Source organism: Gigantopelta aegis, chromosome 1, assembly GCF_016097555.1.
Source record: "Gigantopelta aegis isolate Gae_Host chromosome 1, Gae_host_genome, whole genome shotgun sequence".
Taxonomy (NCBI): Eukaryota; Metazoa; Mollusca; class Gastropoda; order Neomphalida; family Peltospiridae; genus Gigantopelta; species Gigantopelta aegis.
This window is the reverse complement of record NC_054699.1, coordinates 17,850,580-17,877,092: the sequence shown is the minus strand read 5'-3', so window position 1 is coordinate 17,877,092 and position 26,513 is coordinate 17,850,580. Positions and strand designations below refer to the sequence as shown.

At 34.6% G+C, this 26,513-nt stretch overlaps 1 protein-coding gene across 1 annotated transcript in view; it reads right to left on the bottom strand.

The window, feature by feature from the left end:
• LOC121371521 (26S proteasome non-ATPase regulatory subunit 1-like) overlaps positions 1-23,092 on the bottom strand; it is a 356,152-nt gene extending 333,060 nt beyond the window's left edge. Inside the window, exons 1-15 of the mRNA XM_041497471.1 lie at positions 22,946-23,092; positions 18,003-18,046; positions 14,169-14,242; positions 12,886-12,949; positions 12,144-12,249; positions 10,978-11,120; positions 9,729-9,791; positions 8,926-9,069; positions 7,375-7,443; positions 5,422-5,624; positions 4,096-4,156; positions 3,298-3,435; positions 2,558-2,646; positions 1,195-1,273; positions 202-301 (exon numbers count right to left, since the gene is read on the bottom strand). Coding sequence (XP_041353405.1) covers positions 202-301; positions 1,195-1,273; positions 2,558-2,646; positions 3,298-3,435; positions 4,096-4,156; positions 5,422-5,624; positions 7,375-7,443; positions 8,926-9,069; positions 9,729-9,791; positions 10,978-11,120; positions 12,144-12,249; positions 12,886-12,949; positions 14,169-14,242; positions 18,003-18,046; positions 22,946-22,970 — 1,402 coding nt within the window. The 5' untranslated portion in view covers positions 22,971-23,092. The remainder of the gene's footprint in view (positions 1-201; positions 302-1,194; positions 1,274-2,557; positions 2,647-3,297; positions 3,436-4,095; positions 4,157-5,421; positions 5,625-7,374; positions 7,444-8,925; positions 9,070-9,728; positions 9,792-10,977; positions 11,121-12,143; positions 12,250-12,885; positions 12,950-14,168; positions 14,243-18,002; positions 18,047-22,945) is intronic.
• Between the last annotated feature and the right edge of the window lie 3,421 nt (positions 23,093-26,513).

Sequence of the window (26,513 nt, the reverse complement as noted above, 5' to 3'; positions counted from 1 at the left end):
GACTCAATGTTGTAGCCACCTTGTATAAAAATTAGCAATTGGCTAATTTGGCAATGGACCAGGTGAACTCTGCATAAACTGGTTTAATTCTGGATAAAATAAAATAAATGTAACTAAATTGCTACTAAAATGATGACCTGTAAAGTGAGTACTTAGGAAAATAGGTGCAATTAATGAATAATATAACTTGGAATAGTTTACCTAACGCGAAGAGTCCACCACCTTCTGAGTATGTTGAACCTGGCCCCGTGTCTTTAGGTAGATACGAAGACATTAGGTGAAGAGCTTCTTTTTCATGACCCTAGGTAAATAGATAAATAAATAAATAAATAATTACATACATACATACATACATACATACATACATACATACATACATACATACATACATACATACATACATAAATAAATAAGTCTATCAATCAATCAACAAATCAATCATGAAAATAATGTCATGATATTATTGCGACAGGAAATGCATGTTTTTATTGATGTGAAAAAGGATGGGTAAAAAGTATTATTATGTCCCTGGTAACAGGTTCAATAAAAAATGGAGCATTGAATAGCGTATAAAATAATGCAAACATTTCAATTTACGATTTATTTTCGTTACACAAAGTTTTCACTACAAGATATAACACCACGCACTATGACAGTCCACATCGTTCGAATAATGTCTTTTCACAACCGGAAATCATGTCTAAACCGGAAATAAAATTAATGTTTTCATCTGTTTTAAATTCGTCCCTCAAACTTGAAGCATTAAGGAACATAGCGATACTATAAAAACATTAAGATAAGTTTCCAACTTTTCCTGTCCTGGACGGAGGAGCCTGCATGGGCCAACACCTACGCCCATGACAGGCGTCACTAAACAACTTGCTCTGAATATATACATTAAGTCCTATGACCTAACTTTTGTGTCCCCACAGGTAAGCCTTATAAACTATTAAGACCATTGAGCAATGGAAAACAGGTTTACAAGATAATAAGGGATATAACTCCAGTCAAGATCTTTATTGTCAAGAGCTAAAGAGTGCTCAAGTGGATGGATGGAATTCAGTGAGAACTATTCTTAAAATTCTACCAATCAAACAAAACTGGAACATTGTTTTTAAAACACTGCATAAAATGTGCATACACTGCATTGGGTACATGTGTGTATTCCAAGAGTTACTAACATTGTATATTTACCTTATGTATAACACCTAAACTTGCCGTCGCTGTAAACTTTGCCCAGTTTGTTGCTCTTGACAGCCAATCCAAGTTGTCTCTACCAAAAATAAATATCCACGGAATAAAATACAGTTCTATTCATTGGCAACATGTAAGACTTTTATAAAATGTATTATCTGTATAGTTTAAAACAAGACTTTTAACAAGAGTTAAACGTCTCACAAATTTAATAAAAATGTAGAAAGCTTGGTCCATTTTCGATTTTCATGATTACTTGACCTGACCTCAAACAAAAGGCATTTATTTCCCCCATGTCAGTAGGTCAGGCTAAGATAAAAAAAAAACTTTTTTTTTTTAAAACTTCATCAAGCAAAATCTAAGAAAGGGTATTGCCATTATTTTTATATATATATATATTGTGATAAGTGCTTTTATATTGCAACAGGGCTTCTACAATGTTTATAAAACCCACTAGCCATGGGATCAGTGATTTAAAACATTTACTAGCCCTACTTTACTTTAAAGTTAATACAATTTTACTAAATAGTAGTAATAATCAGATATGTCGCCTAAAGAGGGAGATAGAGCTTAAAAACACTATCATTGGGGGGTAGGGATGGGGGCAGAACATTCATATTTACAAAATAGACTTATCTGCAACATTTGACCCAAAAAAATTCACTAGCCGTCGGGCATGGCTATAGTAGTTATTTACTAGCCCAACATTGAATATCACTAGCCATAGGAGTGGGCTACCATAATCAGAAGCCCCGTGCAATGTGTAGTATTCAGATAAACCATAAAATAAATTATTACCACAGTCAATTATTACACTGCTGAGTTCAGAATCCTTGAGAGATAGAATTCCATTATTGTAACTAACACAAATTAGTGTACCAGGGCCCCGAGCTTATAAAACCTTTAAAGTCCAGACTCAATCTCTAATGACGTCACACACATACAATTTGTATGGCGTTTCCATGACATTAGTGCCTCAGACTCTTATTAGAGTCTCAAGTCTGGACTCTAAAAGTTTTATAAGCACCAAGCCAGGTATTAAATTGTGCTTCAAACATGTTTGCGCGCGAAAATACAATTAGAATGCCACTTATTGTGCAGAACTATTGTGCAGAACTATAGTGCAGAACTATGGGAGTCTAAAACACTTCCAGTAATACCAAAACTAGTGCCATAAGCCCCATCTCCCCATTTTATCTTACTGACTTTTAAAAGCGAGGGGCATAATATTATGTTGAATCGAATAACGTATATAGCAGGTTTTGCCATATATATTACTACTGCTGTCAATGGGATATTATTTTAATGCTATACACTCCACACTGTATGAAGATGTTTAATATTAAATATATTCACTAGTTACCTCAAAAATGAGTCCGACGTCGTCCCACAGTGCATGAAGGAGTTCGCTATCACAGTGGCGGAATGACACACAGAGTTACGTACAGCATCCTGAAACACGGAATTTACGTCATCACTTACAATGTAAACATAGAAAATTACTGTAAGAAGATCCCCACTCATACAACAATTAAAAAAATCTTAAAGCTTTAATCTTGGGAGTATTTTTATTACTTAACTATTTAGAAAAGTAAAGTTAAAGTTTGTTTTGTTTAACTACATCTGAAGAGCACATTGATTAATTAATCATCAGCTATTTGGATGTCAAACATTAGGTAATTATGACATATAGTCTACAGAGAAAACCTCATATATTAAAAGCAAGGGATCTTCTATATGCACTTTCCCACATACAAGACATCACATACCTTTGACACACAGAACACTGGCTGGGACAGGGGAAAAAAAACCAATCAGAGAATGGGTTCACCGAGGGGGTTCGATCTTACAACTCAAGCACCTCAGCAAGCACTCCACTAACTGAACTATAGTCCGTCCCACAGCGACTGCCTTTTTTTCCATTACTATGGAATTTACTAAATTGCAAAAAAATAATAAAAAATTGTCATTTCCAAAACACTTTTACTTTTCTCCTTACGTCAAACCAAAACTGAAATTATTATTTTTGTAGGAAGATGGGATGGACTATAGATCCCACCCCTGCTTTCAAATCTAAAATATTATAAATGACTAAACACCAACTTTTGTGTTCTTGAGAATCAAGGCATCGGTCTTGTTGTTTTTGATGAGGAACTGCAGATGAATGTAGATCGTCGTTTCGCCTCCAAGGATTGTCAGCAGTTTCATAATCCGGTCCTGAAGTTCCTTGTCACTACCAGACTGAAAGAAAAAACAAATCCGACATAATGTAGTAAAAAGATAAAATTTTATAAACTTGCTACAGTATTAATTTAATACAAAAAAAGAAGAAGCAAAGTTTGTTTTATTTAACGACGCCACTGGAGCACATTGATTTTTTATCTTATCGTCGGCTATTGGACGTCAAACATATGGTCATTCTGACACTGTGTTTTAGAGGAAACCCGCTGTCGCCACATAGGCTACTCTTTTTACGACAGGCAGCAAGGGATCTTTTATTTGCGCTTCCCACAGACAGGATAGCATAAACCATAGCCTTTGTTGAACCATTTATGGATCACTGGTCGGTGCAAGTGGTTTACACCTACCCATTGAGCCTTGCGGAGCACTCACTCAGGGTTTGGAGTCGGTATCTGGATTAAAAATCCCATGCCTCGACTGGGATCCGAACCCAGTACCTACCAGCCTGTAGACCGATGGCCTGCCACGACGCCACCGAGGCCGGTCAAATTTAATACAAACACAGAACATTTTTAAACAGACCTCTCCAGTTATTAAACCACAATGCAAGACAATGACAATACCATTATCATTACAAAGGTATGTTCTCACAAATAAACAGGGTAGGTCTTGGCAGCACTTGAGTGTAGATCTCGGTTTCAATGCTATATGACAACTTACCAAAACTATGGCGGCCACTGGATTTGAAACGGGTGCTGTCGTTTCTTCTGTATCCATTTCACTAAAACAATAATTAAAACAGATTTTAAATTCAGTTCTATTCTATGTAGCAAATATCTCAGAATATCATTATTAGAAAATGTTTTTTTCTATAAAAAAATTACCAATAATAATTTTTAAAATTAGTAAATTAATTGTTTGGGTTACGATGAACATTCATACAGATCTTGTTGGCTTGTATGCAAATGACCCATCCACCTCAAGAGACCTTGCACATTTGCATACCATTATTAACCGGGTTAATATACTAAATTATCACATGGGTTTATGACATGGATATCATAGGTAAGTTATGAATGAATGAATGAATCTTTAACGACACCCCAGCACATTTCTGTTGCCAAATATATCATTTCTTATCGGCTTGAGATGATCACTCTACCAAAATGTGGCGCACAGTCAGTGTACACTGACAATGTTCATACAGAGGAGGGTCCTTCTTTAAAATAAATGAATGCGTCAAATATGTATGGCTGATACAGGCACGGCACAAGACTACTTCATCCTTCCTGCACCGACCGTAGGATGACTGCCAATCTCCCGGGACTGCCTTGACAGCATGAAGCTTGTTTGCAACCGCACCGTCCCAATCATATTGCCAAGTCGAAAAGATATATGACAATTTATTTTGTAATGCTCTAAAATACATCTCCGAGGTCCTAATTCTCCACACACTGTCCCAAACCCTCCACTCACCCCGTGCTGTCTTTATTTTCAGCAGGTCATATGTTTTCTTAGCAGGACATATTTTATTTGATGTCCTATTTTTTTTAAAACAACAACATGCCATACTATACTTCCTATTTCGAGCCCTGTTGTAACTAAACATTGCATTTTTATTTCATCAAGGCAAGACAAAAATACCATCAAAGGGACATACCCTGGGTTTTTAAACATTAAGGCATATTTCTTACTATTAGAGCCATTTTTGGTAACTAAAACCATACTTTACATAGATTTTATTGTTTAGATTATCTATTTCCGTACATTTGAAATGTTTTTGGTCATCCTGGTGTTTTTAATATCACAAATTGTATTTGCATATTTTAAAAACACACGTGCGTCTGAAAATTAACAGGTATGGAGTCGAGTTTTAGTCTATTTTTAGAGGGTATTTCACCATTTCAAAGTCACAGACTCATGTTTCACTCTATTGTGACTTTATCCAAATGTATTACAGGTTTGTAGATTAACTAAACTATGTGTTAATTTTCACGAGTTGAAACTAGGGTGTGTCCCTTTAACAACAATGATCGACTTTTAAACCTTTCTTTTTCTTCCTCCTTTTCTTTCTCTTTATCCTCCTTTTCCTCTGGCTTCGTCTCTTTGGCTGGGGTTTCGGCTTTCTTGATTTCTGGTATGGGGACCGGTGACGACACTTTTAGTGCAGTTTGGACTCGCTGAAGAAACTGCTGTGTCGCACTCTCGTAAAGATCAAACGCAATCTGGTATGCCATCAACACATGATCCTGCAGATCAGAGAAAATATTAACGAAATTACAATTAGAAATAATAAAAATAAAATACAGGAATTAATCAATTTTCTGTGCATTAACATTGAATCTTGTAGATTAAAAATAATCTCAATCAAATTCTATTTTAAAAATTTGGAAATCAGGCTTTTGTTTTTATTTTTGTTTTAGTTTGTTGTGTTTTAGCTAAAAAAAAAAAATCTGTCCTGAGTCTTTTGTAATTATAAGTTAAAAGTTTGTTTTGTTTAATGACACCACTTGAGCACATTGATTTATTAATCATCAACCACTGCATGTCAAATATTTGGTAATTTTGACAGTCTTAGAGAGGAAACCTGGTACATGTTTCCATAAGTAGCAAGGGATCTTTTATATGCACCATCCAATAGACAGGATAGCACATACCACAGCCTTTGATATACCAGTCATGGTGCTCTTTTTTCATGCTATAGAATGTACTACATGGTATTTATTTCTCAGTTGAATGTTTTCTAAATTGCACACAAATATATTTGGGTTTTTGGGTTATTTCCAAAACCCTTTTACATTTCTTCTTACGTCAAACCTAACTGAAATTATTTACAAAATTTAGTTTTTGTAGGATGGGACGGACTATAGTTTAATTCTAATTTTCCTAATGTTTGTAGCAGCTTAAACTTCGTTTTATATCCTAATAATTAAATTTCTGTTAAATTCATTACAACACAACGTCATCCCATTTTTTTCAGACATAGCAATGGGAGTTTGTTCATTTCTCGATGAATGTAAAAATTACATCATCAGGAAACGTCATATCTGATGACATCATTTTATATGGGCAAGTTGTCTTATTAAGCGTTATTGTTTATGGACCAAAAAATAATTCAAAATAAAGTATGAAGTTTTAGTGTTATTCTTAGCAAGTTGATTCTAATTTAATTGTAAGTATTGTCTGTTATTTCTTTTACGTTCATCTGGGTATGAAAAAAATAAATAATCCGCTAACTTATGTGAGAACGGCTTCACCGATTCAGTTTGCGGTTTTTTCATACCCTGATGAACGTAAAAGAAATAACAGACAATCCTTAAATGTATTTTTTTGTACATATCATATTATACTCGGAGAAAAAAAAACCTAGTTTGGGTTGCTACAAACATTTGGACGACCAAAGAAAAACATTGCTTATACAGTCACCAATATTCTAACCATATAAATACACTGCATTTGCAATAGTAGTTGAAGGGACATGTTACAAGGCAGCAAATTCAGACACACTCTTTAATGATAGCACTAAAGCAGTGTGATTTACTCATCAAACATCTGACAATTCTGACATACTCTTTTAGAGGAAATCTTCCACATTCGACATTAGCAGCACTGGATCTTTTACAACCATCAAAACAACCTGATGCAATGGTTAATTACACCACCACAACTCGCATATTAAAAGCCATAGTATGTACTACCCTGTCTGTAGGATGGTCATATAAAAGATCCCTTTCATATTCAAAACAGGTTTAATGATTTTGTTTTGGTTAACGACCCAACTAGAGCACACCGATTATTAATCATCGGCTATTGGATGTCAAACATTTGGTAATTTTTGACACAGTCTTGGAGGAAACCCACTACCTTTTTTCCCTTAGAAGCAAGGGATCTTTTATATGCCCTTTCCCAGACAGGACAGCACATACCACAGCCTTTGATATACCAGTAGGGATGAAACTTCTTCAATACAATACCAGTAGATAATACATAAAAACAAACCTCTCCTCCACCAATCAGTTTAATCAGAATGTCAGCCACTGATTTCGGATCATCCAAAAATATGTAACACTGAAAATATAGGAAAAATAAAACATAATTGAAATAATTACAAACATTGCAACATGAACTCTTTTTGAAAACAGATTTTTTTTTATTTTAAAAAGCTCTTTATTGGTGTGTAGGGGGGATCAAAAAAAAAAAAAAATGAAAAAAAATGACTGAGAAAACCTTCAAAGTCATTGTTAATGTCACAGCAACCACAGACTGTAATACATGAAATTTTTTTTGTCACAAATCTTCATGTAATTCATGTAACTACAAAACACATTTTTTTCCATATAGTCATAAAACGATGGAACAAATGTGGAAACATTTTTGAATAGTAATTGTATTTAAAGGATGCACAGCAAACGGCAACAAAAACTGTTTTTGAAAAATTCATAAACTGTCTAAAAATAAGTTGGTGCTGTCATTATTGTTTGGGTTTTTTATTAAAAAAAAATTTAATTAGTTATTGTTTTCTTTTAATTTGTAAAAATAAACAATACACCTTTTTATTCTGAAAATAGTATCTTTTTTCTGTTACACTGAGTGAACTGCGACGCGATATTGAACAAAATGTTCCCCGACATTTTTGTTTTTCTCAAAATGGTATCCTTTTTCTGTTACACTGAGCCACAGTGATTTTATTGATTTAAAACAACCACTTCCAGACAATAAGCTTCTTAAGAGATATTTAATCTTCTTACTAAATAGTTAAATTTATAAAATATATTTCACTTTGGCAGGATAAATATATACCATTCCCAAAGTACATAAATTTCTCTAAATAAAGCAAATAATTCTGTTATAAACACAACTAATTTAGTTCTTCCGTTTAGGTCTAATGCCTTGATACATCAGAAGACATTTAAGACGTCCATGGAAATAAATGTCTCGCCTATAATAAACTGGTTCAGTAAATCATTTGGGATGTAATATTCAGGATTAATCTATTCTTAAAATGATTTTTTTATTTTTAATCCAATTGTCTGTAAGTGTCACCTTGTAAAACAACAGTTAAAAACAAGTTAGTTTTGTTTATCGACACCACTAGATCACATTGAGTTATTAAACATTGGCTATTGGATGTCAAACATTTGGTAATTTTGACAGTCTTAGAGAGGAAACTAGCTACATTTTTCCATTAGTAGCAAGGGATCTTTTATATGCAGCATCCCACAGACAGGATAGCACATACCACAGCCGTTGATATACCAGTTGTGGTGCACTGGCTGGAACGAGAAATAGGCCACCGATAGGGATCGATCCTAGACCGACAGCACGTCAGGCAAGAGCTTTACCACTGGGCTACATCTCGCCCCTTGCAATCAGTAAAGCCCATGCCCTAGAGCAATTCATTTTGAACATATGACAATGGTAATTTAGCTTTGATCAGTCCGACCTCACGATGGCATTGTCTCTAGGTGTCACCTTGTAAAACAACAGAGGGATCGGCAGATGCAAACAGGTTGTACGGTCATGTCACAGTAAAAAACGAGTAAGTTTTACCTCACAGACGTTGATGTAATCGGGCGTTTCCAGATTCATGTAGAGCTTGGTGAGTACGTTGAGGATTGTGTTGCGGAACCGTCGGTTCTGAATCAGAGCCATGCACACCTTGAGTGCGTATGAGAGCATTGCCGGAATATCATCCTGAAAAAGAATTTTAAAACTTTGTTTATGTCAAACATTTGGTAATTTTGACATATAGTCTTAGAGAGGAAACCTGTTACATTTTTCCATTAGTAGCAAGGGAATTTTTAGATGCATCATTCCACAGACAGGAACCACACAAACTAAACACATGGTACAAATAGTCATCGGACACTTTTGATGTTTTTATTTACAGCAAATAAACACTCATGCTGTTGTATTCGGGACTACAAGTTTTCAATCAAAACATTGAAAGTATGCAATAATGATCAGTGTTCGAGATTAACGGTATCCCGATATCCCAGGGATACCAGAATTTAATTTTGGATACCAGACTTCAATAACCCAGTAACGATCCACTGGGATACCATATAATACTAAATTCTCAGGTGGGATACCAGATTTTGAAATGTTAGTATCCAATTGAGATACTGGCCAAAAAAATTAATCTTGAACACTGATGATGCTTACCTCAAAGTAAATTTATACTGCAACTTTAATTTACATGCAAATATTTCACAAAATTAAAGTAAAATTCATCAATTGTTTTTAAAATCTGCATATTTGGCGAGTGCCAATGGTAGCCAACACTGAAAAGGATGGAGAGATAATGATGAACAAGAAAACATAACCGTAATTGAATTTAAATATGAACATACCGACAACAAAATGGCTTTTTCAAAAATGTCAATTCTTCTGGTTTCAAGTGAAATCCCGAGTGCCTACAAAACAAAAGACAATATAAGACATACAAGAATTCCAAAGATTAAGTGTCTTACCTATCATAAACTTACTCAGTGCTACTTAGAAGTATTTAGATTTGCGAGTGTTATTGTCTATTTGATCCCGCATATTGATATACTTGTATATTTGGTGTTTCTTGAAAAAAATATCTGGCTACAATCAAACTGTAGACCCGTAAACCGCCAACTTGGCCTGTTCCAATTATTAATGACGTCACTTTCTAATGACGTCATTAGCTTTCCGGGTGTTATTTTCATTTGATCCCGGAAAAAGAATGTAATTAACCAATCACAATACAGAACATATTCGCCATCAGTTTACAATGTTAGTTGTATCCTTAAGATGTTCATTTCAATGCATGTTTTCAACAACAATAACAAATTAAATAAATTAAATTGAAATTTCAATGTCATTTTTTTAATTTTTTTATTAGTCTAACTTGTGGCTACCACATTTTTCCTATTTGGTTAATAAAATGTTGTTTAAATTAGAAACTTATTAATATTTCAAACAAATTAGATTAGAATAGAATAGAATTTTAAAGACACCCCAGGATGAAAAATACATCGGCTATTGGGTGTCAAATTATGGTAATGCAAACAGTAAGGGATGAACATCATCAAGATAAAAATTAAAGAGTTAAATAAAAACACAGTGTAAAAAGACTGTGCAAAATTTCAAACAAATACCCCAGATATCTAAAAAATTATAGAGAACAAATTTCTTTTCAGCGTCACCCCTACAACTACAAAGTTTCATTGATCTAGGAGGAATTTTTTATTCTGGTACCGGCTCTAACCCAGAGTGAGTGCATTGCTAGGTACAATGACATATGACCACACACCGAGTTTCACTCACTTCACGGGTGCAATTCTGGGTGTCTCTCCTAAGTGTACAGACTCCACATGGCGGATGATTACCCAGCAGACACTGCAGGGTCTGTGTACCCCGCACTTGGGTGAAACTGAGATAGAGTAACTGACAGCAAGCTATGGAGCACAGTCATATGAAGTAGTCCCATACAAAATAAAAATATTGAGGATTCGCCATTTATCTCATCATCATCCATATGTGTGTGTGTGTGTGTGTGTGATCCCCCACCCCCCCCCATAATAAAAATATTATAAAACTGGGAGATATTTCATCTGTAATTCAGTGCAATACCTGTTTGTACTGGTGGTCATCAAAACATCGGTTGAACATGCGGTTAACAACCGCTTCAAGTCGGAGGTCAATCGGCTTTTTCTCATCCTCACCGCACTCAGCATTCTCCACACACAGCTTGGTGTAATGGTCGATGCATTTGGCTAAAAATTAGAAAATTAATCATATTTAAGTAGTAAAGTATTCAGGGCTTCTAGATTATGGTAGCCCCATTCCCATAGCTAGCGGTATTCAATGTTGGGCTAGTAAATAACTACTATTGCCATGCCCGACGGCTAGTATTTTCGAAATATGAATATCCTGCACCCACCTCCATCCCAGCCCAGTCTTAGTGTTTTTGAGCTCTATATCTCTCTTTAGTTGACATATCTGATTATTACTATTAGTAAAATTGTATTTACTTAAAATAAAGTAGGGCTAGAGGAATTTTAATTGAAGCCCTGAAGTATGAATATTTTAAGTTCATATATTATCATAATACTACAGATAATTTTGAATTTGAATTATGTTAGTATTCCAATGACATCAATTTGCACCTTCTTACAATGACAATAAACTGGATACAAAGTTTATTTTGTTTAATGACACCACTAGAACACATTGATTAATTAATTATCAGCTATTGGATGTCAAAACATTTAGTAATTCTGGTAAATCAGAGGAAACCTGCTACATTTTTCCTGATGCAGCAAGGGATCTTTTATATGCACTATCCCCAAAGACAGGAAAGCACATACCACAGCCTTTGACCAGTTGTGCTGCACTGGTTGGCATGAGAAAAAAAACAATCAGTTGAATGGATCCACCAACGTGGTTTGATCCTGCGACGCATGAACCTCTAGTGAGTACTTAACAAAACTGAGCTAAATCTTAACCACATGAAAAAAAATGACCTATTTATGAAATATGGATTTCAAATGAAATTAAGGTAAGATATGATATATTTATTGCTTACAAATCCTAAACAATGGTATGAAAAAAGTGTGTGTCATTGACTTTAGATGTATATGACTTGTAGACAGTGGACTCTGGTGATTTATTTATATAATATAGTCAGATAGATTGTGAAAATGAGATAGAGGGTAACTAACAGTTACAAGGCCATATGAAACAAATCTTTTAATCTTCCGTCAAGTTAACTAGACATGACAATTTGTTTTACATACCTATAGTCGTCTCAACAAATTCTGATGTGTCGTTCACATTGAAGAGATCGCCAGCTCCTAGAGCGTAAGTCAGGGACTCTTCAAACGCTCCCAAGTGGTAATAAACCTGAAAATATTTAACACACAAAATGCATGTTCATGAATTCTTTGCAGGTGCATGTGCAGGGTGAGTTTTTTTTAAATATATTTATATTTCGAGTTGTAATTTTTTCTACAATTATCGCACTACACATTCTACATAGAAACATTTGTTCTCTGTGTTTTTCAATTTACTTTCGGGGAAGTATGATTCACTTTCCCTATAAACTTTGTTCACTAGTCTAGACATCCCCTCCCCAGCAGCCACTAAATTTCCTGCTTTATTAGCTAACGAATGACATGCATTTAATATTATTGTGTGTAATACTTTGTTTGGAACAGGAAAGAAACCTCATGGGCCCACCAAGGAAGGTTTGATGGCTTATGCAGTCGTGAATTCGGTGCAAAACATTTAAATGAAAAATTAGGTTACAAAAAGACAGATCACCCGTCGGACTGGTAGTTGCAATTTTTAATGCATCCATAAGATTTTTAAGAATTTTTACTTGCATTTGGTGAGCACTTTCTGCACCTGTGAACATATATTCTGTATCTTTTAGAATTACAATATTTTTGTTGGGACTTTAACCATGCCATGCTAATGACCCTTTCACCAACTGGCTGGGGAGGGGAGGGGGGTTTCGGGACAAAACAAAATACAAACCTTTGATGCAACCAGTGCTGCCATCTGTCTGTGTTTGAAATTCGGGTCTTCATACAGAACTTCACTAAAAATAGAAAACATGCTCATCAAAATTAGCAAACAATATATGCAGCAGTCACTCCTAGCCTTCAGACCTAACCAGAACTAAACCTACAGGGACCATCTTTTATTCAATGTGGAAATGACAGGATAAAGAAAACGTGTGCTCCAAATGAAACAGAAATATCAACCTCCACTGAGGGGATTCGAACCACAGACTTTCTACCAACTAAGCCAATAGGGAAAATTCCCACTAGCTACTGCAGGAGCATTTTATACCAACACTACTACACATATATGGAAGAAAAGTTTTATTTGACAACACACTGTATACATTTTTATATATGGTTATACATGTATGATTAAGTATGATTAATGACCACACAGATAATTAGAGGGAATCTGTTGCCACCTGCCCCAGTGCAGTCTCCATTTTATGTATTCAATTGTAATATTCACTTATATTTGATATATATATATATATATATTATATGTCATTTAGTTTGCATGCCCAATAATAAATGAGTATACATAGAGGTTAATACCAGATGTTTTTCGGTATCGTCAATATCATATATTAGGAATAAAAATAATGTATTATGCTCGCCAGAGGCTCGCATAATACGATTTTTATACTGACGATACCGAAATACACAAGCATAATATCTCTTTATCATATAAGCTCAAGCTTAATACAATGTGTTTTTGTAAACTGTACACGCAACTTTAATTCTAGTCCGCCATTACTAGATATTCAAATGACGTAAGAATATGGGGCGCGATGTATTTTTTAATGGAAATGACATCATTTTGGATGTCCTTACATTTTATGTAATCAAATGTAGTATTCACTTATGATAATATGTATCTATATCTATATCTATCCATCTATCTATATATCATTTAGTTTGCATGCCCAATAATAAATGAGTATAAAAATATATATAAACACACTTGCTCTAAGTACATGTTCAAACTAAGATTAAAATAACAAACCACAGGCAAGGAAACCAGCCATCTATAGTCGGTCCCACAGGGAATGGCTTTATTCATAAAATAGAATTTACTACAAGCTATTTATTTCTGAGCTGATTGTTTTCTAAGTATATTTTTGTGATTTCCCAAAACTCTTACTTTTTTCTTACATCAAATCAAAAACCATTTGTTTAGGAATTTGGGACAAACAATAGTCAGGCATTACAAAAATACGATTATTTATTGTATCAAAAAAAAAAAAAACTTACATTTTGTCAATGGATTCAGAGATTTCTGCCCAAAATACATTCACAATTTTGTTGAGCTTGTCCAGTGCAAACACCTAAAATGCAAAGTTAAACACATGTATGTAATGTAGAAAATAAAATGTATGAATGTTGCATGACATCGTTGCATGTCAAAGGAAAAAGAAATCAAAGGATTCATGTCATATCGATATATGATCCTCTGGTAGTCACAATGGATTCAGAGATTTCTGCCCAAAATACATTCACAATTTTGTTGAGCTTGTCCAGTGCAAACACCTAAAATGCAAAGTTAAACACATGTATGTAATGTAGAAAATAAAATGTTTGAATGTTGCATGACATCGTTGCATGTCAAAGGTAAAAGAAATCAAAGGATTCATGTCATATCGATATATGATCCTCTGGTAGTCACAATGGATTCAGAGATTTCTGCCCAAAATACATTCACAATTTTGTTGAGCTTGTCCAGTGCAAACACCTAAAATGCAAAGTTAAACACATGTATGTAATGTAGAAAATAAAATGTTTGAATGTTGCATGACATCGTTGCATGTCAAAGGAAAAAGAAATCAAAGGATTCATGTCATATCGATATATGATCCTCTGGTAGTCACAATGGATTCAGAGATTTCTGCCCAAAATACATTCACAATTTTGTTGAGCTTGTCCAGTGCAAACACCTAAAATGCAAAGTTAAACACATGTATGTAATGTAGAAAATAAAATGTTTGAATGTTGCATGACATCGTTGCATGTCAAAGGTAAAAGAAATCAAAGGATTCATGTCATATCGATATATGATCCTCTGGTAGTCACAATGGATTCAGAGATTTCTGCCCAAAATACATTCACAATTTTGTTGAGCTTGTCCAGTGCAAACACCTAAAATGCAAAGTTAAACACATGTATGTAATGTAGAAAATAAAATGTATGAATGTTGCATGACATCGTTGCATGTCAAAGGTAAAAGAAATCAAAGGATTCATGTCATATCGATATATGATCCTCTGGTAGTCACAATGGATTCAGAGATTTCTGCCCAAAATACATTCACAATTTTGTTGAGCTTGTCCAGTGCAAACACCTAAAATGCAAAGTTAAACACATGTATGTAATGTAGAAAATAAAATGTTTGAATGTTGCATGACATCGTTGCATGTCAAAGGTAAAAGAAATCAAAGGATTCATGTCATATCGATATATGGATCCTCTGGTAGTCACAATGGATTCAGAGATTTCTGCCCAAAATACATTCACAATTTTGTTGAGCTTGTCCAGTGCAAACACCTAAAATGCAAAGTTAAACACATGTATGTAATGTAGAAAATAAAATGTTTGAATGTTGCATGACATCGTTGCATGTCAAAGGTAAAAGAAATCAAAGGATTCATGTCATATCGATATATGATCCTCTGGTAGTCACAATGGATTCAGAGATTTCTGCCCAAAATACATTCACAATTTTGTTGAGCTTGTCCAGTGCAAACACCTAAAATGCAAAGTTAAACACATGTATGTAATGTAGAAAATAAAATGTTTGAATGTTGCATGACATCGTTGCATGTCAAAGGAAAAAGAAATCAAAGGATTCATGTCATATCGATATATGATCCTCTGGTAGTCACAATGGATTCAGAGATTTCTGCCCAAAATACATTCACAATTTTGTTGAGCTTGTCCAGTGCAAACACCTAAAATGCAAAGTTAAACACATGTATGTAATGTAGAAAATAAAATGTTTGAATGTTGCATGACATCGTTGCGTGTCAAAGGTAAAAGAAATCAAAGGATTCATGTCATATCGATATATGGATCCTCTGGTAGTCACAATGGATTCAGAGATTTCTGCCCAAAATACATTCACAATTTTGTTGAGCTTGTCCAGTGCAAACACCTAAAATGCAAAGTTAAACACATGTATGTAATGTAGAAAATAAAATGTTTGAATGTTGCATGACATCGTTGCATGTCAAAGGTAAAAGAAATCAAAGGATTCATGTCATATCGATATATGGATCCTCTGGTAGTCACTCATAATGGGAAACGTATACGGCATGGAATCGAGTGATGTTTAAAGGGACAGACCCTAGTTTTAAACACTAAATCATATTTTTCACCTAGACTCTTAGTTTCAACCCATGTTAATGGACACTAAGTTTGGTTAATTTACAAATCTGAAACAAATTTGGATACAACAGAGTGAAACAATGAATCTGTGAAGTTGAAATAGCCTCAAAAATAAACTAAAACGCGACTCCATAACCATTACCCCTGCGTGTGCTGTAACCTCACTGTGGTGCAGGGGTGTAACATTCTCTTTGAGAATGGCCAATACAGCACAAAATTGAAGTTTTGAGTAAAATTCAGTATCCGTAAAATTCTGTGATATTTGTGTTTTTGCACAGTTCTTTACACTGTTTTTGTTTAAGTCTTGAATTTTTATTTATTTGCATTACCATAGTTTGGACACCCAATAGCCGATGTATTGTTCGTGCTGGGGTGTCGTTAAACATTCATTCATTCATTCATTCCATAACCATTACTTCTCAGACACATATGTTTAAAAAAATATGAAATATGCATTTTATGGTATTAGAAACACCAGAATGACCAGAAATATTTCAGTTGAATGGAAATGGATAATCTAAACAATAAAATATAAGTAATGTGAAAAATATGCATTAGTGTTTAAAAACTAGGGTCTGTCCCTTTAACATTTAATGATAACAGCATATCGGAACATCTACTAAACTAGGCATCAAAGTAAGCATAGTGTCTCGTAACCGACGTAAAGGTCATCATAAATTGCAGGAACGGTATCTTATATGGTAGGTTAAGACATATTTATAAAGTTTACCATTCCCATTATCATTCCATCACAAATAGATTGATACTTTGTTATTCATTCATTCCACAGTTCTCGTTTTATTGATACTTGTGTGTGTGACTTTTATTTTTTCATTTCAACTTTATTTTCGTGCTTATATCCAATTAAGGTTCAAGCACGCTATCATGGGCACACATCTCAACTGTCTGGGCTGTCTGTCCATGACTGGTTAATTGTTAGTAGATGTTGGTGAAAGTGTTAATGAGAGAAAGGAGAGTGTAGTGGCCTTACAACTACCCACTGAGCCCGTAAGAACTCGCTCTGGGTGGGAGGTGGTACGGGGATGCAAACCCTGTACCTACCAGCCTTTTGAGAACAACGGCCTAGACCACTGCGCCATCAAGGCCGGTAACTTTTATTTGAACATCACTCAATTGATCAATATTTAGGTGGTGGTGTCTTCGTTAAAAACAATCTGTGGACGACGAACTACTACTCTCAACTTTTTTGACATGATCATCCTGTTAACTTGAATGACCATTCTCGTCTTATTCCAATGCCTGTACATGCAGCTTTGAAAGTTAAAGTTTGTTTTGTTTAACAACACTACTAGAGCACATAAGCTATTGGATGTCAAACACTTGATAATTTTTACATATATATAGTCTTAGAAAGGAAACCTGCTAAAAAATGTCATTAGTAGCAAGGTATCTTTTATATGCAAGCACCATCCCACAGACAGGATAGCACATACTGCAGCCTTTGATATACCAGTCATGGTGCACTGTCTGGAACGAGAAATAGCCCAATGGGCCCACTGACAGGAATCAATCCCAAACCGACTGGGCTAGGTCTCATCTCATGCAGCTTTGAAACGGATGGTTTAACATTAATATCACCAAGGCTGTTAGTAGTGTTACATGAAGTTGGATTTTAATATTTAATTTCAATTAGACTGATTGGATTATGTGTATATAAAAAAAATATATATATTAAAAAATGTTTACCTTCAGCTGTGGCTCTGGTTCATCCAGAAGAGACAGGACTCCGCCTGAAAATATGTACATAACATTAGTACTGTCACAATAAAGCTGCACCACGGTCTTAAAATTACCAGAAATAAATACACAATATATTAATGAACAGGTTTCTAAGAATTGATTATTGATGAAAAAAAAAAAATTCAGGTAACAAACTTCATTTTGCATGTAAGTTATAAATTGACCATATAAATCATGTTTTAAATTAAAAGAGTGAATTTTTTTTTAACTTTATGCAAAATGAAAATAACTTTATGCAAAATGAGACTAACCATTCACACAATTTTATACTTATTAAATTATTAAATATAATTATTGAAAAAAAAAAAAAAAGTACATTAAGCTATCTTTGGATATTCAGTTTGTCAGTAAGGTGAAAACAAGCTTTGCTAAATGTCATATACATAAAAGAAAAAATGTTTCACTGATATAGAGAATAATACACAAGTACCCATTGGAAATGATTTATAAATTATATTACGAGTGGTTGTCAAATGTAGCTTAGTAGCTAACATGCGAAATAGAGTTAGTTAAAGTTTGTTTTGTTTAACAACACCACTGGAGCATATTGATTAATTAATCATCGGCTATTGGATGTCAAACATTTGGTAATTCTGACTCGTAGTCATCAGAGGAAACCTGCTACATTTTTTTTTATAATGCAGCAAAGGATCTTTTATGTGCACTTTTCCAAAGACAGGAAACCACATACCACGGACTTTGTCCAGTAGTGGTGCACTGGTTGGAATGAGAAAGAAAAAAATCAGCTGACAGGATCGACTGAGGTGGTTTGTTCCTGTGACGCAAGCACCTCAAGCGAGCACTCAACCAACTGAGCTAAATCCCACCCCGAAATAGACTTAGATACTTTGGGAAACCACGAGTTGTAAGATAAATCATCTCCAGCAGGCACAAGTATATTATTTTATTTCTTGTACACCCTTAAAGTCATTTTTAATATAGGTTAACGCACAAATACTAAACAAAAAGCCTCAGCATTAGGTTGAAAGTGTTTAAGTTAATGCCGTCTTTAGACATAAATGACACACTAAAATGACGTCATCCATTTATAGTTACTTGGAACACTTGGGTCATGACCTCACAGCCAATCAAAAGTCTCGGAAATGAACTACAACATATGTTCAAGATGATATTGATCTACAATGGGTTATCCCTTACATGTGTGCAGGCCCTAATTTAGAATTGAAAAAGTAGAAGTGACTTCTCCCTTCCCAGAAGTAAAGGGAGAAGTTTGATCAAATTAAGCAAAGTGAATATTTCATTATGTTTTGCCATGTTCATCATTCATTCAAAAAAATTCAGAATTATACACTTGGTTCTAATCTCAATATTTCAATATAAAATACTACTTCCGGTAATAAAATTACAGTAACAATTAGTATTTTCTGACATTACTGAAATGAATGAGGCCAAGGATTAACACGACTTGACTGGTCACTGTAAACAGCATGACATGCATCAATGTACAGTCTGGCGCCAAGGTATAAACACGGACCAACAAGGTACCAAGTGAGCTATAACATTAAACAAGTTGGGGGCTTGACATCTGTTGTGTGATTTTGTTTTTGAAACTGGATTAGGTCCAAAATATTATGGCAACTTCGACTTCTCACTATTGCTAATAGCTCGGCGACTTGAGCTGACTTTCGGCAAAGAAAATGTTCATTTCGGCAGTAAGATTAGCACCTGGGGTGTGTAAAAAAAAAAAATACAGGTATTCAATTGTATGATCGTATCATAAAATATTTTATATTTATTTTGTCTACTTATTTTTTTTATTGGTTTCAGCAGACATGTGCTATGTAGGAACCAGGCTCGGAACTCACCAAAAAATATGGTGGCCCAAAAATTAATAATTGATGTTGGCAAATTATGGTAAGAGAACCCACGAGCAAGATTTTAATGTAGAATACAAATATTAATAGTGGCTCATAGGTTATAGCTATAAAGAAGATCGCTCAAATAATATTATCTGGGCAACTAATGCCATTTTTTTTTTAATATTTAAGTTGCCCACCCGGGACATTGGTCGCATTTGGCGACCTGGCCACAGGCCGTTTCGAGACCTGAGGAAGGTGGTGGGCTATGGGGACACGGCCATCTCCCCAGTTAAAAGCAAAATTAATATATTGCTGCCCCCAACCAAAGTTGCTGACATGGTCATGATGGTGATCATGGTTTTCTGCTGTGATGGTCTTCTGCCGGGTCCGACTATTTACCCAAGACACCCCAAGATACCACCAAGATACCTCAAGACTCCATACACATTTTTTTAAAAAGAATTAAAGTGTTCTATTTTACAAAATATTTTGTGGAAAATGAAGTAAAAGAATTAATTTTAAGCCTTAATGACAGCCTTTTGCTAAGGGATATAATCAACTATATACCCCAAGAGTCAAGACACTGCAATCTAGCTGTGTGTATGTGTGTGTACACACGGTAACCAGTCAATTCATACCATAGTGATTTCGTACCAGTCATTTCGTACCCAATTTTACCATTTTGTACCCAAGTCATTTCGTACCATAGTTATTTGGTCATTTCGTACCATGGTTATTTCGTACCATGTCTGTTTGGTAATTTCGTACCTTGGTCATTTCGTACCTCAATCATTTATTGTGCAGCTTAGTTGAATTATAGATAGTAAAATATTGGTTTAAAAAATAAACATTAGGCTAATGCAACTATATTGAAGCCCCACCCCTTAATAAAGAAAGAAAATAAGAACAAGAAAAAGATTATATATTACATTTATCTCCTCACGTTTCCGTTCATCATTATATTAAAGGTACATTCCCGAGTTTGCTGCATTATAAGATGTTTCCGACTAATAAAATATTTCTACGATTAAACTTACAATGCTTTTAGTTACATATTAAATATATTTTCTTGTTTAGAATATTAGTGTCTGTATATTCAATGTGTTTCTGGTCGTCTTAATATTTGTAAGAAGCCCAAACTGTATTTTGTCTTCAAATAATTTCGTACATACGAAAAAATATATTTTAGGAAATAAAATCAAATTTAACCTAGTACAAATATTAGAACAATCAGAAACATGTTTAACATACAGACACTAATATTTTATGGTAAAAAATATATTTGATATGTAATTACAATCATTAAAAAGTCTCTGTTAGTCGATAACATCTTAAAAATTGCAGCAAACTAAGGAATGTCCCTTTATTTACCAACGAGCACCATGTGTTAGAATAACATATCAAGATTTTCTAAGACAAGCCGATCTAAAAAAAAAACTTAATTACCCACGAAGACCGTGTGTTACAAGGTATGTTTACACGTCAACCTTTATTCGTCAACAATAAAAATAAGAAGTGGCATACCATGACAAAAATAGGATACCGAGTACGAAATGGCTATGGTACGAAATGACCAAAGCACTATGGTACAAAATGACCATAAACTATGTGTCACAAGTCAAGGGTAATATGTAGTATATATATTGGTGTATATATTGGTTGTGTATATTTTATTAATGAGCTACAGATTCACTGGGTTTTATTTGTGTGTTTTGGGTAAGGGCAAGCCAGAACATTGCATTTAGTTAGCTTGTCAGTACATTCTTAGTGTACTTTAAGCAATGTAGGAGTAGAGTGTTTAATTAAAGTGGAGAGATTGGGGTATAGCTTGGTGTGCGGTGAAAGCAGTGTAGCTTGCGTGAGAGTGTTTTTGTGGAATAAAAGGAGTGCATTTGATATTATAAATTACTTGAACATTTTGAGAGAGAGAGAGAACTATGGTGTTTGAAAAGCTGGTAGAAGAGCGTGAGTAAATATATATATTTGTTATTTTATTGAATGTATAAAATTATGTTTTGTGCATTGTATAATAAGTACAGTACAACGTAGTTATTGGAAAAAAAATTATTGTAGTTTTTATCACCTGATATTACCAATGAAAGTGGATCGTGATATGGTTGTGGTGGATTTCTCAGTGGAATGAGAACATGGTGGATTCTCAGTGGAATGAAAACATGGTGGATTTCTCGGTGGAATGAAAACATGGTGGATTTCTTGGTGGAATGAGAACATGGTGGATTTCTTGGTGGAATGAGAACATGGTGAATTTCTCAGTGGAATGATAACATGGTGTATTTCTCAGTGGAATGAGAACATGGTGAATTTCTCAGTGGAATGATAACATGGTGTATTTCTCAGTGGAATGAGAACATGGTGAAATTGATGTTGAAGCATGGTGATTTAAATGATATCATGACTTAAGACATATTGTTGTTTATTCAGACTAAGTAATGGTGGTAAAATGACTTATGATTTCATTTAACTTGGTAAATGAGACATTATTTTTATTTTTGTTTAAAGCATCAACGCTCTGAAGTTTGAACTTTATTGGTTAACTTATAAACAATATTATGTGACGACATAATATTGTTTTATTTGGTTTCTTTTTCATTATTTTGTGTATTATGGCTTGGGGTGAGAGAATGGTGTTTCATAAAATAGTAAACAAATTCATTTTTAAAAATATTTATGGAGTTTAAGGGTATCTTGGTGGTGTCTTGGTGGTGTTTTGTGGTATTTTGGTGTGTCTTGGGATGTCTGACAGTCTTCAGTCTTGGGGTAAATAATCAAACCGTCTTCTGCCTGCTAGTTTCATATTCAAAGTCTTTAATTAAAAATGATTTGGTTGGTTCCAATTTCAAAATACCAAGATGGTATGGTTGTTTTCTTTGTTATCTTTTTAACTTTGGCTATATTATTATAAGTACATTAATGTTATAGATTAAATAACAAAAAAACAATGCAATGACAATGCAATTTTGAACGCTAAAACAGGTAAAAGTTTCAAACTGGTGAAATTGTTTTACGAAAAATTGGCAATACACATTACAAAATCATTAGAAAACATACCTGCCGAAGTGATGTTCATTTTCATGACTTTTTATAAAGTCAAAATCTGACCTATGTTGTCTTAGAACTGACAGAGGAACGAAGAAATTTTATCAACAACGTGAGTCGGAAATAATGGCGTTTGTTTGACTGTAAAACGACCCACCGTTAACCATGCACGAAAAAGCCTCAAAGCGCAATATTTGGAAACAGCAGTTGCTCTGATTGAATGTTTCGTTGTAAATTCCTTCATTTTCATATCGCCTGGGAAGGTCTTCTGGCAAATTTTGTGGAAAGGTTAAAACATTAAAGTTTCTTTTGTTTAAAGACACCATTAGAGCACATTGATTTATTGATCATTGGTAACTGGGTGTCAAACATTTAGTAACTTTTTACCCGCAGGCTTAGAGAAAACTCGCTACGTTTTCCCATTAGCAGCAAGTGATATTTCATGTTCACTGGCCAATTGGGCTGTTGCTCGTTCCAGCAAGTGCACCACGACTGATATATCAAAGGCTGTGGCATGTGCTGTCCTGTCTGTAAGATGATGCATATAAAATATACATATATAAAATATATATATATATATATATATATATATATATATATATATATATATATATATATATATATATATATATATATATATAATTATGACATTCTAGGACACTTGATAGTGAAACGAAACCCTGAGTTCACTCCATGTAACTCGGTGTTTACAAAAAGGATAAATTTCCACGCCAGGTCCGGCCACCCCTTTCGGTTGTGGACTTCCAAAAGGTTCTACAAATTAATACATTTTATAATAATGGTTTGTCCAGTAATCTAACGACCTGCCACAAGGTTAACCAAAACAACAATTTTAAAACATTTATTCAACACAAATACAAAGATCTCTTAACAAAATACTGTGGACATTTGACAAGTTATACTATAATATTACCCTGAGATTTCCAACAAATATACTTATTTGAAAGTTCCATACCAAATAAAACACCGGTCTACATGAAAAACTTATAATATTGGTAATTTAAGCTACATGTCCTATTACAAATAAAATAGTCCCTATTAGAAACTATCAGTTTGGTTTGAAAGATGATTTACACCAAAATCCCAAAACTACAATTCTTCCATGTTACAATTAATTTCCGCAACAGCCCCTATTACAAATGTGAATATCCCACATAGAAATTCAACAATTGGTTTGAAAGCCGAATTACGTATCATATTTGTATGGGGAATATGTTTAAAGCGGACGGAGAATAACCCGATATAACAGAAACACCCATATAGAAGTGGCCATACTAAATAGCTACTAGTACTACCTGTAACAAATAACTGAGAGTTTGTTTGTTTGTTTTGTTGAACGACACCACTAGAAAACATTGATTTATTAATCATCGGATATTGAATGTCAAACATTTGGTTATTTTGACATTTAGTCTTATAGAGGAAATCTGCTACATTTTTCCATTTGTAGCAAGGGTTCTTTCATATGCATGCACCATTCCACATATACCACTCGTGGTGCACTGGCTTTAACGAGAAATAGCCTACTGGGCCCACCGACGGGGATCGATCCTAGACCGAACGGGCATCAAGCGAACGCTTTACCACTGGGCTAACGAAAAAGAAGTTTGTTTTATTTAGATACACCACTAGAGCACATTGATTAATTAATAATCGGCTATTGGATGTTAAACATTTGGTAATTCTGACTTGTAGTCAACAGAGGAACCGGCCTCGGTGGCGTAGTGGTTACTCCATCGGTCTAAATGCTGGTAGGTACTGGGTTCGGATCCCAGTCGAGGCATGGGATTTTTAATCCAGATACCGACTCCAAACCCCGAGTGAGTGCTCCACAAGGCTCAATGGGTAGGTGTAAACCACTTGCACCGACCAGTGATCCATAACTGGTTCAACAAAGGTCATGGTTTGTGCTATCCTGCCTGTGGGAAGCGCAAATAAAAGATCCCTTGCTGCTAATCGGAAAGAGTAGCCCATGTAGTGGCGACAGCGGGTTTCCTCTCAAAATCTGTGTGGTCCTTGACCATATGTCTGACGCCATATAACCGTAAATAAAATGTGTTGAGTGCGTCGTTAAATAAAACATTTCTTTCTTTCAACAGAGGAAACCAGCTACATTTTTTCTAATATATATATATATATATATATATATATATATATTGGGTAATGTATTTAACATGTTATGTATTCACATAAAAAAATATATTTTTTTAAAATTTTCAAAAAACATATTTTTTTCCCTTCTTTTTTTAATTTTTATATCAAGCTAAACTGAAATTAATGTGAAAAAAAGCTCAACTATTAAGCTAAATCTCCCCAACCCTTGATATACTTCCTGAATCCGCCCTTTTAACTCAAGGCTAGTATTTAGTGTGTGACATAATTATATGGTTATTTATATATTTTGTAGAAATATTTTATTTAATGACACGACTAGAGCACATTTATTTATTAATCATCGGCTCGTGTATGTCAAATATTTGATAATTCTGACAGGTAGTCTTCAGAGGAAACCCGCTACATTTTTTGCTTCATTAGCTTTCTGCATGAAAATATGACGATACGTAATAATAACAAAACAGACCATAAGTTCTCTTAGTAGTTATATGTGGTTATGTTTGAATGTTTTGACACTGCATTCCATATGCTTTGACATATTTTAAAGAGCAATTCTCTTACTATCATCTATTTAATAATAATAATAATAATAATAATAAATATAAAAAGTCCAGGATTTTCAGAAGAAAAAAAAAAAAGAGAACGAATCCACCGAGGGGGTTCGATCGTTCGATCCAAGTACCTCGGGCGAGTGCTCTAGTAGATAACGACTGAGCTAGATCTCGCATCTTGTATATATATATAGTTTAGAGAGAGAGAGAGAGAGAGAGAGAGAGAGAGAGAGAGAGAGAGAGAGAGAGAGAGAAGAGAGAGAGAGAGAGAGAGAGAGAGAGAGAAAGCGAGGGGATGGGAGAGGGTGCGTGCGTGTGTGTGTGCCTCAGCCGCCAATGAAGCAGAAACATATATGTACTTTCCCATAGACAAGAGTGTTGGAGCAACAAAAAATCCCCGAGTTCACAGAGGGCGATCGATCTTGTGAACCGTGACACCTCAAGAGAGCGCTAGATGCCAAATTAGCTAAATCTCGGCCCTTTTTTTATTTTAAAACGCAATGCATTATTTATAAAGATATCTTAAAAGCGTGCGCGACAGAAGTAACTCGGCTGGAAGACATTTGAATTATTCAAGTACGGACGAAGGAAGAAATGTTCTTTTTGACTTGGCTATAGATACGCACTCAGCACAGTATTCTTCTACGCCTATATAATGGCGTCGGATTATAGTTAAAGACAACACAGATAATGAGTGATTTTAAGGGGGGTTTTTGGTTGTTTTTTTACATGCATCATCCTCAGACAGAACAGTACATATCACGACCAGTTGTGGAGGACTGACTGTCAGAATGAGAATTTACAACCTAATGGGTCCACTGACAGGGGTCGATCCTTGATCCTAGATCGATCGCGAATCATTCAAGCGCTTAAATACCACTGGATTACATCCC